The sequence below is a fragment of the Camelus ferus genome, chromosome 32, assembly GCF_009834535.1.
Source record: "Camelus ferus isolate YT-003-E chromosome 32, BCGSAC_Cfer_1.0, whole genome shotgun sequence".
Lineage (NCBI taxonomy): Eukaryota > Metazoa > Chordata > Mammalia > Artiodactyla > Camelidae > Camelus > Camelus ferus.
In genome coordinates this window covers 1,999,367-2,017,389 of record NC_045727.1, presented here as the reverse complement: position 1 = coordinate 2,017,389, position 18,023 = coordinate 1,999,367, and the positions used below count along the sequence as shown (strand labels likewise).

The window sequence follows — 18,023 nt, the reverse complement described above, 5'->3', positions numbered from 1 at the left end:
GTGTCGGCCTCTGTGTACAGCACGATGCTTCAGTCATACATGAATATACATATATTCATTTTCATATTCTTTTCACCGTGAGCTACTACAAGATATCGAATATAGTTCCCTGTGCTATATGGTATAAACTTGTTTATCTGTTTTATCTATACCAGTCAGTATCTGCAAATCTGGAACTCCAAATTTATCCCCCCCCCCCCCCCCCAGTAACCGTAAGTTTGTTTTCTATGTTTGTGAGTCTGTTTCTGGTTTATATGTAAGTTCATTTGTGTGTGTGTGTGTGTGTGTTTTTAGATTCCAGATATGAGTGATATATGGTATCAAATTCCATGTTCTGTGTTTAGTGACTAGTACTAGTAATTAGCAGTGATTCACTGGTCATTATTTACAAATCTTATTTTTTCTGAAAGCAGTAATAATGTGTACATGGGCCTCTGGTGAACTTTAAACTACTGTCTTTAGGATGGAATTCTTAAAGTAACACTTTTAGTGTTATTTTTTAATTGAAGTATAGTTGATTTAAATATTGCATTAGTTTCAGATGTACAGCTTAGTGATTCAGCTTGTTTTTAGTTTATTTCATAGATGGGGACAGTACCATACTTCGGAATGTGACTTACACTCTTAATATAATAAAATAATAATAATAATAGCTAATGTTTTTTGATAGCTTATGATGAAAAATTACTTTAAGGCAGGGCAAGAAAAATTTAACATAAAATATTCTTTGCCATTTGAGCCACTACCTCCTCTCCGTTAGTGTGCTTTTTGCATCTGCATTATACCTTAACTAGATCCCTCTAGAAGACATAGGAATGCCTGCTTTCCAAAAAAAAAAAAAAAACAATTTTCTCCTGGTGCTGCCAAGATTACGCTTTAGGAGATAACATTCCTTTCTCAATCCTGTAAGGGATCATGAATACCCACTACTCACCTGTATGTGCAGATCTGACTGCGTAAAGGTCAATATGGCATTTTGACCCTTTATCTTGAAAACACATGTAACTGTGCTTTGACCTCTTATGGGCAGAACAGCCCTCAGAGCTTTTTGAAAGACTGTGTCCCAGGTTATAATCCTCAGGTTGGCTGGAATAAAAATTTCCATTCTTTCTTAGACTGACAATTTATTAACTTTTTATCAACACTTACTGTGGTGCCAAGTACTGTGAAGTGCTTCACAGAGCTTATCTTGCTTAGTCCACACAACTCTAAGAAGTTAAAATGCTGTTGTTACCATTTTACAGGCAAGGAAACCAAGGCTTAAGGAAGTTAAGTAACTTGCCTAAGGTCTTAGAGCCACTGAGTGGCTAATTCTAGATTCCCGCTTTGGTCAGACCAACTTCACTGCACCAGATTTTAAAATGATGTATACTTAAAAGGATTATTATAGATAGTTTTGTTGGGCATGAAGATGGCATCGTTATAAAAAATGTTCACTTTTAGCAGTGCATACTGGAGTGTCTAAGAGTGAAATGTATTTTTTATCAATTTCTTTTATCAAAAGAAAAAGGAAAATTGAAACAGATATAGCAAAATCTTGATAGTGGTTAATGAGAGTTTATTGTACTGTTCTCCTGTCTTCTGTGTATATCTGAAATTTTTCCTTTACAAAATTTGTTTTTTAGTAGATATGTTAAGTTTGGACCAGTTACAATATTAAATTGTTTTTGGTAGGTTGAGTGTATCCAGATGAGTTAGATGTTAGGAGAACTGTTTACATTTAAACAGTAATTATTTCCTGTTTCCCTTGCTTTCAATTGCTCTAGAATTGCTGGGGCCAACTGAGGGATAATATTGACTGATAAAAGGAAGGGGTTGACTGCAAAGAAAAAATGCAGAAATGGGTTTATTTGTGGTTGAACAGTGAAGGTTTTGCAAATGGCCCCACTTTTTAGGAGTAATGTGTATGGTGCCACAGAACACAATAGAGGTAGAGTGCCCAGTAGGCGTGAACTTGTTCTCAGTATGTATAATTTTGATGCCATGTTATAATCAGTGAATGAAACGTAGTTGGTGTTACCACCTTGAATTGCCAGCAGAAGAAGACATGATTGTTTGGGAAATATGCTTTGGCTGATTTATGCTGATAAGTTTTATTTTGACTTCAAGCCACTTTTCTGTGTTTAGAACATCGGGTCAGAAGTTGAGATTTCCACTATCGAGAAACAGCGGAAAGAGCTGCAGCTGCTCATTGGAGAATTAAAAGATCGGGACAAAGAGCTCAATGATATGGTCGCAGTACATCAGAGACAACTTCTTTCATGGGAAGAGGATCGGCAGAAAGTGTTGACTTTGGAAGAACGTTGCAGCAAACTAGAAGGTCAGGCACCTGCAAATTAGACACCACACACTTGTATCTGCCAGCACATTAAAAGGGCTCGCGGGGAGGATAGAAAAGGGACATCTCAAAGCAGCCCCTGCTGTCCTGGAGTTTAGTGTAATTGAAGATTGGGGGGCTTCAGGAACACTCACAACGGATCAGACAAACACAATGTGCATGAAAGTAGGGCACACAAAGTACTTAACTACAGAAAGAGTGCTGGGGAGAGTTCTAATCACCATGGGGTGTCAAAAGTAACCTGAAGGAAATGAGTTTTGAGCCGAGAATCTGAATAAAGATGCCACAGGGCTAGCCATTTCTCTTGGACTTAACCCAGAGATTTTAAACTTTTGGTGCTGAACCTGATCTTAAGTGCCTAAAACAGTCATCTTTTGGCATTACAGCAGCCTCAAAAATGGTTTGCAGAAATTTCCTTTACCATATTTTATCCATCATCTCTTTGGTGCTGCCCTAAAGTCTGAGTGTTCTGTTGACACTACACGAATACTAGAATGTACTAGAGGGGAAAATACTAGGTCTGTTTAGTGGAAAGATAACCATAGAGCCCTCCTTTTTTACTTACATTACACAAAGGCTTCTGTAAACGTGACAGTCTCAATATATGTCACTTTTCCATTTCTTTGATCACCATCTGATTTTACTCTGACCATACCCACCCACGCGTATATATACATAAACGCAGTGTTTAATTTGATTGTATGCTAGATGGATGATAATATTATATAATTAACATCTCTTTTATAGACATGGTAAAGAACAAAGATAACAGATTATATACAAGCATACCTTGTTTTATTGTGCTTTGCAGATAAGACTTTTTATAGAAATTGAGGGTTTGTGGCAACCCTGCACGGAGCAAGTCGATCAATGCCATTTTTCCAACAGCATTTGCTCATTTTGTGTCTCTGGGTCACATTTTGGTAATTCTCACAATATTTCTAGCTTTTCCATTATTACTGTATTTGGTATGGTGATGTGTGATCAGCAATCTTTGATGTTACTACTATGACTCACTGAAGGCTCAGATGATGGTTAGCATTTCCTAGCAATCAAGTATTCTCAAGTTAAGGTATGTATATTGTATTTTAGATATAATGTTGTTGCACACAACAAGTACTGAAAACATAAATTTCATATGCACTGGGAGACCAAGAAGCCTGTGTGACTTGCTTTATTGTGATACTCGTTTTATTGCAGTCGTCTGGAACTGAACCACAGTATCTCTGCAGTCTGCCTGCATAGCCATCGGAATCTGGATTTAAAATGAGTAAGACACTTGAATAGGCATTTCATGGAAAACTGAATGGCCAATAAATATACAGAAAGCTTCTTGTTCTTGTTAGTAATTAGGGAAATGCAAATTAAAACCATAATGAGACCTTTTTACACTTACCAGGCTGGCCAAAAACATCAGGTATTGGTAGAAGTGTGGCACAAGAGAAGGCTCATTCACTGCTGGTGGGAGTGTCAGTTGGTCCATCTACTCTGGAAAATTATTTGACAATTCTTGTAAAGCTGAAGATATACATAGTTTGGGGCCAGTGTTTCCACTTCTAGGAAGCAAGCTCACACTTCGGTATACACATGATTACCTAAGGGTCTTGTTAATGTGTAGATTGTGATACATGCAGTAGGCCTGGGGCCTAAGAGCCTGCATTTCTAACAAGTTCCCAGGTGATGTCAGTGCTGCTGGTCCACGGGCCACATTTTGAGTGTCAAGGCTCTAGAGAAACTCTTACAGAAATGCATGTACAAGAATATTAACAGCAACACTGTTCAGAATAGCTGCAAAGTGGAAACAGTTCAAATGACCATCAATAGTGGAATGTATAAATAGATTTTGGCATAATCATATAGTGAGATATTAAGTAATGATGACAGAGCACAAAGGAGAGATGCCCACAGCCACATGGATACATCTCAGGATCATAATCTTAAGGGGAGAAAAAGCAAGCAGAAGAATTCATAGAGTACAATTCCATTTACATATGGTTCAAATTAAACTATTTTTAGGGATGTGGTCATAGGTAGTAAAACGATAATAAAAAACAAAGAAATGATTAAGATCAGGACGCTGGTTGGGAAGGTGGGAAGTTGGAGAGACTGTTCAGGATTTGACATAGAGGGACTTCTGGACTGCTAATAGTATTCTATTTCTTGACTAGGGTATGGTAGCATGCATTTTGAAGTAAAAACTTTGAAAAGAAGAATTATCCTTTAAAAAATTCTTTGGCACACTTTTTTAACCTTGTGTTTGAAAATAATTCATTTTCAGCTTCAGATCTGACCACAAATAAGTTATTGATGACATTTCCCTCAGGTGAACTACATAAAAGAACTGAAATAATCAGGTCACTCACAAAGAAAGTAAAAACCCTTGAATCTAACCAGATTGAATGTCAAACTGCTCTTCAAAAGACTCAGCTACAGCTTCAGGAAATGGCTCAAAAGGCAACCCACTCTGCTCTCCTCTCTGAGGACCTTGAGGTTGGTTTTATTTTAAGATAAACTTTGGTAGCCCAAATTCTGTTTCAGTTATTGAAAAATTAGATTTGAATGTTTCCGTTCAAAATGCATGTGTGTGTACAGATGGCCAGTAGGCACAGGAAAAGATGCTCAACATCACTAAATATCAGAGAAATGCAAATCAAAACTACAATGAGGAGCTACTATATATAAAATAGATAAACAGTATGTTTCTACTGTGTAGTGCAGGGAAACTGTATTCAATATCTTGCAGTAACCAAAACGGAAAAGTATATGAAAAGGAATGTGTATATGTACATGTATGACTGAAATATTATGCTGTACACCAGAAATTTACAAAACATTGTAAACTGACTATACGTCAATAAAAAAAAAATAAAAATAAATTTTTAAAAAACTACAATGAGGTATCACCTCACACCAGTCAGAATGGCCGTCATTAAAAGGTCCACAAACAATAAATGCTAGAGAGGGTGTAGAGAAAAGGCAACCCTCCTACACTGTTGATGGGAATGTAAATTGGTGCAGACACTATGGAAAACAGTATGGAGATTCCTTAAGAAACTAAAAATAGATTTACTGTATGATCCAGCAATCCCACTCCTGGGCATATATCCAGAAAAGACAAAAACTAATTCGAAAGGATGCATATACCCCAGTGTTCACAGAAGCACTATTTACAATAGTCAGGACATGGAAACAACCTAAATGTCCATCAACAGATGGTTGGATAAAGAAGATACATATATATATACATACACACACAATAGGATACTACTCAGCCATAAAAAAGATGAAATAATGCCATTTGCAGGAACATGGATGGACCTAGAGATTATCAAATTAAATGATGTAAGTCAGAAAGAGACAGACAAATATCATATCACTTATACGTGGAATCTAAAAAAAAAATGATATAAAGGAACTTACTTACAAAACAGAAAAAGACTTACAGACATAGAAAACCAACTTATGGTTACCAGAGGGGAAAGCGGGAAGGGGAGGGATAAATGAGGAGTTTGGGATTAGGAGATACAAACTACTATATAGAAAATAAAGTCCTAATGTATAGCCCAGGGAACTACCTTCAAAATCTGGTAAAAACCTTTTCTAGCTGTGGGGCCATTTGGTTTAGTAGCATCTATCATTTTATCAACAATGGGTTATTTTAGAAAATCTTTCTCAGGCTCTGAGATCAATATCAAGTAGCTTCAAATTATGCTAAGTCTGCTCTGATAAAAAAACAAGATCTACATCGTGTTAGTGGCACGTTGGGAATAAAATCTGTAAGAGTGACTTTTCAGTTTTCAGTTCTAAATGGTGAGTCATCAGACATTTTTTGAGCCCATGCTTTTTGAGGGGCACAAAGGGGAAGCCGTCTTTTGTTTGTTTGTTATGGTCTTCATGTTTCATAATGATACTCAGTCTAGATCTTGGTGACTACAGTGAGTCTTAGTAATTCGTAGTAATAGTGCAGACCTTATTTCATGTCTTTTTTTTTCAGATGACTATTTTGGACAGTTTCTAACTATAAAATAAGTAAAAACTATTCTGGAGTCTCTTGATACGTTGAACTAAAAAATGGAATTGTTAGTCAGCTTGGGCTGCCGTAACAAAACACCATGGACTGGGAGCTTAAGCAACAGGGTTTTCTTTCCTCACAGTTCTGGAGGCCAGGAGCCCGAGATCAAGGTGCCGGCACGGTCAGGTTCTGGTGAGGGCAGTCTTCTCGATTTGTAGATAGTCACCTCCTTACTGCGTCTCCCTGTGGCAGAGGGAGAGACAGTAGGTGAGCAAGCTCTCTGGTGTCTTTCCTTAAAAGGACACTAATCCCATCCTGAGAGCCCCACTCTTGTGACCTCGTCGAAACCTAATTATCTCCCAAAGGCCCCACCTCCAAATACCATCATATCAGAGGTTAGGGCTTCAACATAGGCCTTTGAGGGGGTGCAATTCAGTCCATAGCAGGAAGGGTTTTGTTTTTTTTTTATAATTAGTAAACTTTATTTTTTTTAAAGCCGTTTTATGTTCATAGCAAAATTGCATGAAAAGTACAGATTTCTCATAGACCCCCTGCACCCTCCCCCACCAGCCTCCTACATGTGGACTCTGCACCACAGTAGTACATTTACTGCAATCAGTGAATCTATGTTGACACATCATCGTCACCCAAAGCCCGTAGTTTACCTTACAGTTCATTCTTTGTGTTGTGTGTTCTGTGGGACTTGACAAGCAATGGTCTGTACCTGCCATTGCAGTGTCATACAGGATAGTTTCACTACTAAAAACCCTCTCTGCTCCATCCCTCTCTCCCACAACCCCTGGCAACCACTGATCTCTTTACCGTCCCCATACTTGGGCCTTTTCCAGAATGTCGCATAGTTGGAATCACAGAGTGTATAGCCTGTTCAGATTGGCTTCTTTCACTCAGTAGTAATGCATTTCAGTTTCCTCCATGAAGATCTCTTTTAAGAAACTGGATTATCCCTTTTTTCCCAACTAATAAACACATCATGCACACAATACTTACATCAAATATAGATCTGTGGTTTAAAAACAACCCTGGTAAGTGGGAATACCTCAATAAAAATACCCTAGTATGAAGTTACTCAACAGAGTTTAAAAAAAAAATGCACTGCAGTTCACTAATGCTACTTTATTTCAGCAAAGGAAATCTGTTACTACTCCAGTTTTCATTCCTTCATTCCTGGTCTTCTTTCTTGCCAACCTAGGATTACACATAAAAGACATTAGGAAATAGACATGTTTATAAATATAATTGCTAGAATTCAGTAAAGCAAACACAGTACTGAGAGATAATGGGGAAATAGGTATTTGTGTTCCTTTCTGATGACTGCTTACTTCGCCTGCTTGGTTACTAAAAAAAAGTTAAATAAACAAAGAAAAAAAAAACAAAACAGAAGAGTGAGCACAGATTGTGGCAGGTGAGAGTAATGACAGCTTTTAAATGAATGACTCAGTTAGTATTTTATGTTGTTCCCTCATAGACCAGAAATGAAAATCTCAGCAACACATTAGTGGAACTTTCTGCTCAGGTGGGACAGTTACAAGCTCGGGAACAGGCTCTCACCACCATGATTAAGCTCAAGGTAACTCAGAATAACCTGTACCCACCCCCATTTGCCAGGGCACTCTGCAGTTTATAAAGCAGTCACTTACATTGTCGGACAGCATCTCGGACAGGTGGAGCTGTCAGCGTTGCTCTCTTTTTGTAAACTCTGGCTGAAGGGAACAAGTGAAAAATGATGCCCCCACAGCCCTGATGGAGGAGGCAGGACTCACCCGCGGGGCGCGCCACCGTCTAGCAGGCCTGGGTGAGCTCGCTTGCCTCTGAGGTATCCATTACTAGGTCTCCTAAAGTCATTGCTACTCAGAGTGCTTGTGAAACTTTTCTTCATGGAGGGGAAACCTTAGCCACCAAGCAGTTGAATTAGCCACTCACATGGTGGATAAACAGTCTCTTCTGCTGTAACACATGCACTCGTGTGACAACAGGTGAAGAGGGGACACGCGTACTAATTCATAGATGATTTTCCCAGGACATTAATTTTTTGAGTGGTTCATAAAATTAAAGAGAAAATATTAAAATCTATAGAGTTGTCTTTAATCAAATAATGACCAGTTTTGTGGCTTTAACAGCCCCTACGGTTTCCATCGCAGCAAAGCTGAGGGTACTAGTGAAGGTGCTGAAAAGGACTGCCAGACTGATGTGTCTGCAGGGGCATTTGCTAAACTGTGTTCGTTTATGTAATAGGATGACTTTTTTGCTGCTGGTCTGATCACAAAGTTGCATCGGTGATTGAATGGTCTGCCCCAACCCCGTTTTTCCCCCTAGTGTGAGATATGCAGACTGAGGTTTTTTAGGAACGCATATATGACGCTATAGCAGACACCCTTGTCCTGCTTAAGCAAGAGTAAAACTTGCTAATAAAAATTATTCCATGTGATGGGGGGGTACTTTTACTTACTATTTTTACACTTTCAGGTATTATTTGAATTGCTTTTCAAAAAGCACTTACCTTTTGTGTAATTAAAACAATCACGTCAACAAGAAGAGGTTCTGGTTTGGGTAGGTTTGGGATGAGGTCTTGGATTCTGTCATTGTAACACACTGGAAAGAAGGGGGGTGCTGCTGGATTCATCTGAAATCCAGTGAATAAGCCCCCCTCGAGGGCCGCCAGCCCTCCCGCTGCTGTTACAGCCTCACGGGTAACCCAGTGGTCTGGTTCTAAACTTCTTGAGAACTTGCGCTGCGGTGTGCGTGCGTGGTGTCAGGGGCCAGCCGGCTGGGTTCACCTCAGCGCTCCGTCACTAACTAGTCGTGTCATAGTGGCCGACTGACTGTCCACTTCTCTGTCACGGAGGGATGACAGTAGCCCCTGCCTCAGAGAGTTGCTATGAGGATTAAGTGAGTCAACACACGGGAAGTGTGCTTGGTATGAAGCCGGGCACACAAATGAGATCCTAATAAATGTAGTCTTTTCATACTGATTAGTTGGAATTTAAAGATCTTTCATAACAGTTTTTCAAATTCGGTTTTTAGGACAAAGATATCATTGAGGCAGTCAATCACATTGCTGACTGTTCGGGTAAATTTAAATTGTTGGAGCACGCTTTACGCGACGCTAAGATGGTGGAGACTTGCATTGTGAAAGAAAAGCAAGATTACAAGCAGAAATTGAAGGTACTTAAGGTTGAAGTCAATAAACTGAAAGGTAAGGGAGAGGCATACACTTGGGCTTTTTCTCTTTGGAATATATCTCTTCATTTAGGTTTGCTTAATCTTACGACCAAGAGGAGATTGCTGGCTTCAGGTCCTACCACAAAATGTTCATTTCATTTGTATAGAGTTATGCTGCAATTTTTGTGTGGCAAGAGAAATAACAGAGTTGAGGGAAGCTGCCTAACACATTCTATTTTTAAAGTAATCCTGCCTTGGCTGCACCAGTTAGCTGTTGCTGCTCTAGGCTTCGTAGCAACCGGTGCCAGTGTCTCAGTGGCCTGCGCCCGTGAGCACTTGATAAACGCCCGTATCCGGAAGCCAGATGGCTGAACCCAGAGTCAACCACTGGAGAAACATCCTCTGCCCCTTTGTGGGAGGAAGGCAGGGAAGGAGTAGCAGTTGCCAATAATCACACAAACTACCAGAGTGGCTTTTTGGTGCATGTTCTAATTAATTAATTTATTTGTTGAAGTATAGTCAGTTCATGTTTTTATTTTTGAAAATTCCTTTCACGTCCTCCTGTTCTATATTCCCACTCTCACAGTAACTCTGTGATTCATTTTTCTATTACCCGAAGTTTTATAATGAAACGAAGGCTGGGTGTGCCCAGTAGGTTAGTTAGTGCCAGGTATTGAATATGCATCTAGGTGATGGCGAGCAAATTTACATTTGTCTCCAGGTGGTGTGGAGGTAGGCCCCCTTTGCTCTGCACCCAGAGTGTCCCGTTTATGAGTGGTCATCACGTTAGACATGACGACTGGCTCCCACTGTGGAACAGACAGCCTTAGGATGCCAGGGCCGGGCTTGGCTGCAGTGACTCTGCCTCCGTCCCTAGTCGGGGGCCTCGCAAGGCAACGAGCTGCCGTTCAAACTGTGAAAGGTTTAATTTCAAAGATTCCACCTCTTAAAAGTCTTGTTATGATACCATGACTTGTGGCAAATCATAACTGTGCCTCCACTTGTAGCTTCAGCTAAAAACCATAATCTTACTGTAAGCCCCTTGACAGTAGGGGCGGACTCTGTCTTCTCTCTTTTGCACCTACAGTTAATAACACAGCCCCTGGGTTACGCTGTAGGCTTTCAATAAATATTTATTGAATGCTCTGTAAGGTAAGATAAAAAGTAAGAAATCTGTTATATCAGTTTATATGCCTTTTTATAAATTCAATATTTATTTTTTAAAAAAAGTAATAGATCGTGGACTAGAGAGTGAGGGAAACAGACTGATTTAATGTGGGTGCCCTGGGAAGGCGTCTTTGAGGAAACCCTTTGAGCTGAATCTTGGCTGACGGGAGCTGGGCCAAGACCTGCCAGGTGGAAGCAGCCGCAAATGCCAAAGTCCTGGGGTGCATTTTGAGGCGGGGACAAGTTCAAGGAATGAAATGAAAGGAGGGAGAGTGGCCGGCAGGGCCAGGCCATGCAGGGCTTCCATCCTGAGTGTAGTACGAGGGCTTCTAACAGAGAAGCTCACAGATGGCCCTGATGCTCTGTGGGCAGGAGGCTGCAATGGGAGAGGCACAGTTCGGGCGGGGAGACAGTGGAAGCCTTGGCCAGGGTCACTGCCCAGGATGCCATGAGATGTTGGATGTGGGGCGTATTTTGGCTATAGAGCCAACCGGACTTCATGTGAATTGGAAGAGGGTGCCGGGGACATGAAGGGTATCCATAGTGTGTGTGCTTCTAGGAATTACTATTTATTTGAGGACTTTTTTTTTTTCTTCTATTTGTGAAGAGGATCTAAATGAAAAGACAACAGAAAATAATGAGCAACGAGAAGAGATCATTCGCCTCAAGCAAGAGAAAAGTTACCTGCATGATGAACTGGTTTTTACTGGTAAAAATAGATAATTAGTTTAAGTGATTGAATAGTTATATATTTGTAACCTGAACTTTCTATGATACTACCATGACAGCCTAAAGGAATTGTACCTCCCTCAAAGCAGTTTATTTGTTTAATTGATTTTCACACCTTTTGAGAAATGAGGAGGGACCAGGCAGGGAACTTTAAAGCTGTTATGCCTCCTGGTTAACTCTGTTACCACTTCTTTAAAATGAGGAGCTAAGGGGTGGGTATAGCTCAGTGGTAGAGCACATGCTTAGCACGCACAAGGTCCTGGGTTCAAGCTGCAGTACCTCCATTAAAAAAAAATTAATAAATAAACCTAATTGCCCCCCAAAAAACCCCCAAAATTGAAAATGAGGAGCTATTGTCCCTTCTAGGTTTCTTTTTTTTTTTAATTGAGTTATAGTCCGTTTACAATGTTGTGTCAGTTTTTGGTGTGCAGCACAATTCTTCAGTCATACATGAATATACATATATTCATTTCCATATTCTTTTTCACTGTGAGCTACTACAAGATATTGAATATATTTCCCTGTGCTATACGGTATAAACTTGTTTATCTATTTTACATATAGCTGTCAGTATCTGCAAATCTCGAATTCCCAGTTTATTCCTTCCCACCCCCGTCCCTTCTAGTTCAAGTGTGTGACTATACATGTCACTAGAAACAAAATACTTGTGCTTAAAAATTAATTAAGGAAGACTCTTATGAGCTAAAGAAGGAAGGATGTTTATACTTTTGCAAACACTAGATAAAAACTAGGAATTCAGCATTTTTCCAGTTTGGCAAATAGATCACCTGTAATTATTACAGTTGGAAAAACAATCACGTGTTTTGTTACATCAGTATGTCCCTAAAATAAAAAAATTTCGGAAATTAATTTTCATGATTTAAAAGCAAGTTTGTCAATAAGGCTTAACTCAGGCCCCCTTCTGATAAACATAAACATTGCACTCCATCCCCCGTCCACATTCGCCCACACTCTAACCCCTGTCCACCCCAGTGTGTCAGAGTTTCCACTACCGAAAGCCTCTCCTTTCTCCACTCCCAAAATTAAGAATCACCAATATAGAGCTATTATCTATATATGGGCCAGCTGAGAAGATTTTATTAGACTTTAATTTTGGTAGTTTGTGTTAAGAAAATCATAGATTTGGAAGTAAAGTTCCAAATAGAAATGAAATTAACATTTTAATTTAGGGTCTACTCATACCTACCCTCAGTGTCCTTCCTTCTAGAAGGAGAATATATTTCTGTAAGTTAAAGGGCAAAATCCAGTATTATATTAAATTTTTTTCAAATAAAATGGAATTCTTAAGTTTTATCCTGTGATTAAAGTTGGGGAAATGCAGTTTTCTACCACTAGAGGGCAATATTTCATTATTTCTAGGATTGCTTTCTCAATAATCTCATGCTGCTAAAGATAACGCGTATAAAGATATTTGCGTATATATACATATGCATAAAGATATATATATATGTATTTGTAGCTTTACAGTTGAATTCAGACTGTCTTTGGATCAGCACTTGTGTACCAGGCACTCTGCTAGTGGCTAAGAAGCTCAGAGGCCCACAGAGAGTGTGGTGCTATACAAATGCTATGAATAAAATGCTGTGGGAGGTCAGAGGAAGGAAAAAAATTTATAGGGTATTTTGATAGTCTCAGCTCTTTTTGATTCATCTATTTTTACTCATACGTTCTCTTATGTATTACTAGGTAAGGTGTATGGAATTTGTTAGATCCATTTTGTGAAATGATTTTTTTTACCATCTCCTGAGCTGATTCCTTAAACATCTTTTCTTCTCATCCCACTGGCTCAGAACAAATTTTGTGTGTCTAAATTACAAAAGTGACTTAAGCCTAAAAATAATTTTTAAATGATACTCTTTTGTCAGGTGCCTTGGCTAAAAATGAACACATTTTATTTGAAGTTGGAAGAGGTCTTTAAAATGTACTTTTAAATTTAAAACTTTTTTTTCTCTTGTTGAAGATGAAGTTCTTCACATAAGCTCAGAGATGTGTTTCATTTGTTTGCACATGCCGCTCATAAGAAGTTTGCAAATAAAACGATACTAGTTTGCCTGTGTGTGGGCCTGAGAGTTCGGCAGCGAGGCCCCGGGAGACTGAGTGGCTTGCCGCAGGTCTCCCAGGCGGTCAGAGGCACAGAGGCTTGGCCGGATTTGGCAGGTCCAGACTTGCAGTGCCCTTTCCTTTGTGCTGTCTTTCCTGGGCTGCCTGCTCAGGCAGGCGTCAGCAGAGAGTTCCACACCTCTCTGTTTTCTGCGACCAACTTGTGACAATAGGCGGTCTCATTTCACTTTCATCCCCCACCCTGATAACCCAGCCATGTGGGAAAATACCAGATCTAAGGAAACGTTTCTATTTTATGCCACAGTAGATTATTCTAAAGTCAGACTAAGGCAACACTCAAATATAGTTAAAATTACCCTTGAGCTCCAAATAAAGTAGTTGGCTTTTGTGTAGGAGCCGTGCTGTGTCTGAAACAAGCGTCTCCAAACACCGGAGATGCACCCAGCCTGTCGGGATGATGTTAGCACGAGAGGCGGGTGGGACTGAGGGCAGCGCTGTGGGCATCACTTCCGCTGTGAAAGGAGCTGCCTTCCCTTTTTTATTGTTTTCTTTGTGCACAGCATTGAATTCATATAAACTAAATGTGGCTCCACATAAATAATGCAAGTCCACTAGCTTTATAGGCCTCTGTTATGGCGTTGACTCATCTAATGCAAAGAAATAAATTCCGAATCGAACGGAAGAGACGTAGTAGTTTAAGCTGACACCACAGCGTTCACTCTGCCTTTGTGTACGAGGGTTGCCCTTAAAAGTAAGGTGCTGCTGCGGACCCTGCTGGAAGGGCTGAGCGTCAGCGTGTTTGGGGAGGAAGCGGTGGCTTTTCACAGGCCCCTCCTCATGCTTCTCTCCTCCTGGTCCCCGTGACCACCAGCAAACACTCTGCAAAAACGCTGCTCAGGCGGTGTCACCATCTCCAGCAAAGCTCATGCCTCTTGTCCTTAAACACTTTCTGTGATGTTCCAAGTGTGAAGTGATAATGATAAATATCTGTATTCTTTTTCATCCATGAGAAAAATGACGTGTGGAAAAGGTGCTTTATTAAAAAACCATAGATTTAGATTGCAACTAATTGATTTACTCAGAACCGATTCATGTAACTAGATGGTCATTTTATGCATGTAGTTTCAACTTCTTATAAGATAGTGCATTTTTCAGGGGAAGGGTATAGCTCAGAGGTAGAATGCATGCTTAGCATGTACCAGGTCCTGGGTTCAATCCCTAGTACCTCTATCAAATAAACAGATAGGTAAACTTAATTACCCTTCCAAAAAATAAACAAGACAGAAGCCTCAAAAAAAATGTCTAAAAAAAAAAAGATAGTGGGTTTTTTTAGGTGAAAAATTTATTGTTGATTTCTCACTTCTATGTGAATGAAATTATTTCTCCCTAGGCATAATATTACTTTTTTTTCTGCTACCAGTCTTTGTATATAGCACTTTAGATCTTTCCTTTCTGTGGATTCTTGTTGACCAAGTTCTGAAACTGTTTTTAAAACACTGGTTTCTTAAATACCATATGATATTTACTCATATGTGGAATCTAAAAAAACCCAAAAAGACAGATGAACTTATTTACAAAACAGAAGTAGACACACAGGCATAGAAAACAAACTTATGGTTACCAGAGGGGAAGGAGGTGGGAAGGGATAAATTGGGAGTTTGAGATTTGCAGATACTGACTGGTATATATGAAACAGATAAACAAGTTTATACTGTATAGCACAGGGAACTATATTCAATATCTTGTAGTAGCTCACGGTGAAAAAGAATATGAAAATGAATATATGTATATTCGTGTATGACTGAAGCATTGTGCTGTACACCAGAAATTGACACAGCATTGTAAACTGACTACACTTTAATTTAAAAAAAGTGAAAAAAAATACTGGTTTCTTATATCCCAACTCTAGTAATAGTGAAGTGTCCCGTGTTTCAGCAGAATGTTTATGGTCTTTGTAAAAGAATGAAGATTTAAAAAACAACAACAACAACTATTTGTTCTTTTGGCATTAGGAAATTGAGTGTAATACTATATATTTTAAAGAAAATTCTGAATCTTAATTACCTATCAGGTAAAAAGAGTTTTCAAGAAATAGGAAATCTTTAAAGGTGTGCCGGGCTTTTATTAAAATGGAAATACAAGTCTGTCTACCAGCGGGGTCACCTCATAGGTCCAGATGTCTTCGGTCTTTGATCAGTGAGAGTTGCACAGAGATAGCCTAATTGTGAGGATATATTAGACTGACTTACATGCCAGGAAAAATAGTGACTTTTCGCCCCTTGTAATGTTAGCTTTCTTTCTATTAATAAAGGTAATATGTTGTTTGTATTCTTACAAGGAAAATGCATTCATAAGTTACTGTGTAATGTGGAAAAAGTAAAAAATAAAGTAATATTTTTAATTCTAGAGATTTAGAAATCACCTCCCTCCCCCCACAAAAAAAAAGAGAGGAAAATAATTGTCATTGATCCTTCCATTAAAAAATAACTTCTTGTAATCTTGCTGTCAGATTTTTTTCTATGCATATCTATATACAAACACACACATGTAATTTGATCATAGAGTTGATACAGTTTTGAATCCTTTTTTGACTTAGCATTAATTGTATTATGAAAGTTTTCAAGCTTGCTGAAGGATCTGGTCAGAATCACAGGTTAAAGCTCTCCCCAGCCATCCGTTTTACCTTTTTTTTTGTATATATATATTTTTATTGAAATATAGTCAGTTTACAATGTGTCAATTTCTGGTGAACAGCATAATGCTTCAGTCATACATGAACATACATATATTCCTTTTCATATTCTTTTTCACCATAAGTTACAAGATACTGAATATAGTTCCCTGTGCTATACAGTATGAACTTGTTTATCTGTTTTATATTTTGCAATTTTATAATTCAGGAATGAGGAGGAGAAAATGTTAGCTGTGCATTAAGTTGTTGGAAATGAAGAGGTTTGAGCTGATATGACTTAGGAACAATATTTGAATAATCTTTGTTCTTAAATAGCAGAGAGAGAAAAAAGAAAGGATGAGTTACTCGATATTGCAAAGTCAAAGCAAGAACGTACGAACGCAGAACTGCATAATATGAGACAGGTACGTGCCCAGTTACCCTGCTCTAGTTGGTGGGGAACATTTACAGACATCACATTAGCTGAAGTGTATGCCAGGTGATTTCGTGTTTGGGGCTTTTAGAATCCTAACTACACTAAAGGTATGGCATATTTAGCCTAGCAGATAGGGTCTTGTTTATGGTAGCTAAGGGTTAGGAGACTAGTTATATTAACAACTCTCAGTGCTAACAGAGGGAAAAATAAAAGCAAACATACATGGCATATTTCCCTAGTCACCATCTGACCTGTCTTAGCACCTGAAAATGCTGGTTGTTGGCTCAGTTTAGTTTTGCTGTTAACGCTTTAAATTGATTTGTCATTATCCCTGCCAGATTTACGTAAAACAACAGCGTGATCTGCAGTTTCTTAATTTCAATGTGGAAAATTCTCAGGAATTGATACAGATATATGACTCAAAGATGGAGGAATCAAAGACCCTGGAATCCAGGTAATCTTGGTTAAGGTGCTGTTAATGTGATTTGTGTTTTATTTCATCACTCAGCCAGTATTTGTTAAGTTCATACTCTGGGCCAGTACCTACTACTACTCATCATGTGGTAGGGAGTAAATATGTGCGAGCTGATAATTGTCGCTCTAACCCTGGGTTGTGGTGAAACCCGATCTTAGAGTTTTAGGCATGATCCTCATTTAGACATTTGATCAGATTCATTAAACACATTATTTGTGTGTTTGTTGTGTAGAAGGCTTTGAACTAAAGTAGAAATTACAGAGATGAATCACTTATTCATTCAGCACTCTCCATTTTCAGCACCCTGGGTTCAGAATAGGGAAAGTAAAGATCTATAGGGCATGATACTTGCCTAGAAAAAGTCATTCTAGAGGAATGGTCTGAATCGCTTCTCGGCCTTCTGGCTAAGATCAAGTGGAGAATGGCCTAAGTAAGGTGGGGAGGGGAGGGTGTAGCTCAACTGGGAGAGCGCATGCTTAGCAGGCACGAGGCCCTGGGTTCAATCCCCAGTACCTCCCAGAAGGAAAAATAAAGAAACCTAATTACCCACCCTGACCTCCCCCCACTCCGCCCAAAAGCAAAACAAAACAGAAACAGAATGGTCTCCGTAAACTGCAGTCGGAGCTGATCTTGCTCTCAGCTCGATTTTCCTGTTTTCCTTGTTAATGAGAGACATCTGCTCTTACCCATAACAGGCAGTGTTTGAATTAACTTGGTTTCTGTAAAATTGAAATATAAATATATGAGGCATGGTTTAATTTAACAAGCATAGGACTGTCCCACAGCTCGGTTTAATCCACTTTTCCAGGTAGGGATGTTGCAGGGAGTCGTGGAAAGGAACAGGAACTCAGGGAGCTCCCCACGCCCCCATGTGCACCTGAGGGCAGAAGCTGGGCTGGATGACAGCTCTTTTTCCCTGGGAGGGTGGGGTTC

The 18,023-nt window shown here is 39.3% G+C and overlaps 1 protein-coding gene across 7 annotated transcripts in view; it reads left to right on the top strand.

Moving 5' to 3' along the window:
* The window catches only part of CCDC62 (coiled-coil domain containing 62), a 35,821-nt gene that overhangs the window by 2,144 nt on the left and 15,654 nt on the right, over nt 1-18,023 (top strand). For 3 of the 7 annotated variants that reach the window (XM_032471330.1, XM_032471333.1, XM_032471326.1), the window contains exons 2-8: nt 2,128-2,320; nt 4,662-4,828; nt 7,837-7,938; nt 9,393-9,564; nt 11,305-11,406; nt 16,516-16,604; nt 16,954-17,069. In XM_032471330.1, coding sequence (XP_032327221.1) covers nt 2,230-2,320; nt 4,662-4,828; nt 7,837-7,938; nt 9,393-9,564; nt 11,305-11,406; nt 16,516-16,604; nt 16,954-17,069 — 839 coding nt within the window. In that variant the 5' untranslated portion in view covers nt 2,128-2,229. Of the gene's footprint in view, nt 1-2,127; nt 2,321-3,538; nt 4,829-7,836; nt 7,939-9,392; nt 9,565-11,304; nt 11,407-16,515; nt 16,605-16,953; nt 17,070-18,023 lie in introns of all 7 variants that reach the window. The other 4 variants (XM_032471332.1, XM_032471331.1, XM_032471328.1 and 1 more) reach the window with 4 other exon arrangements.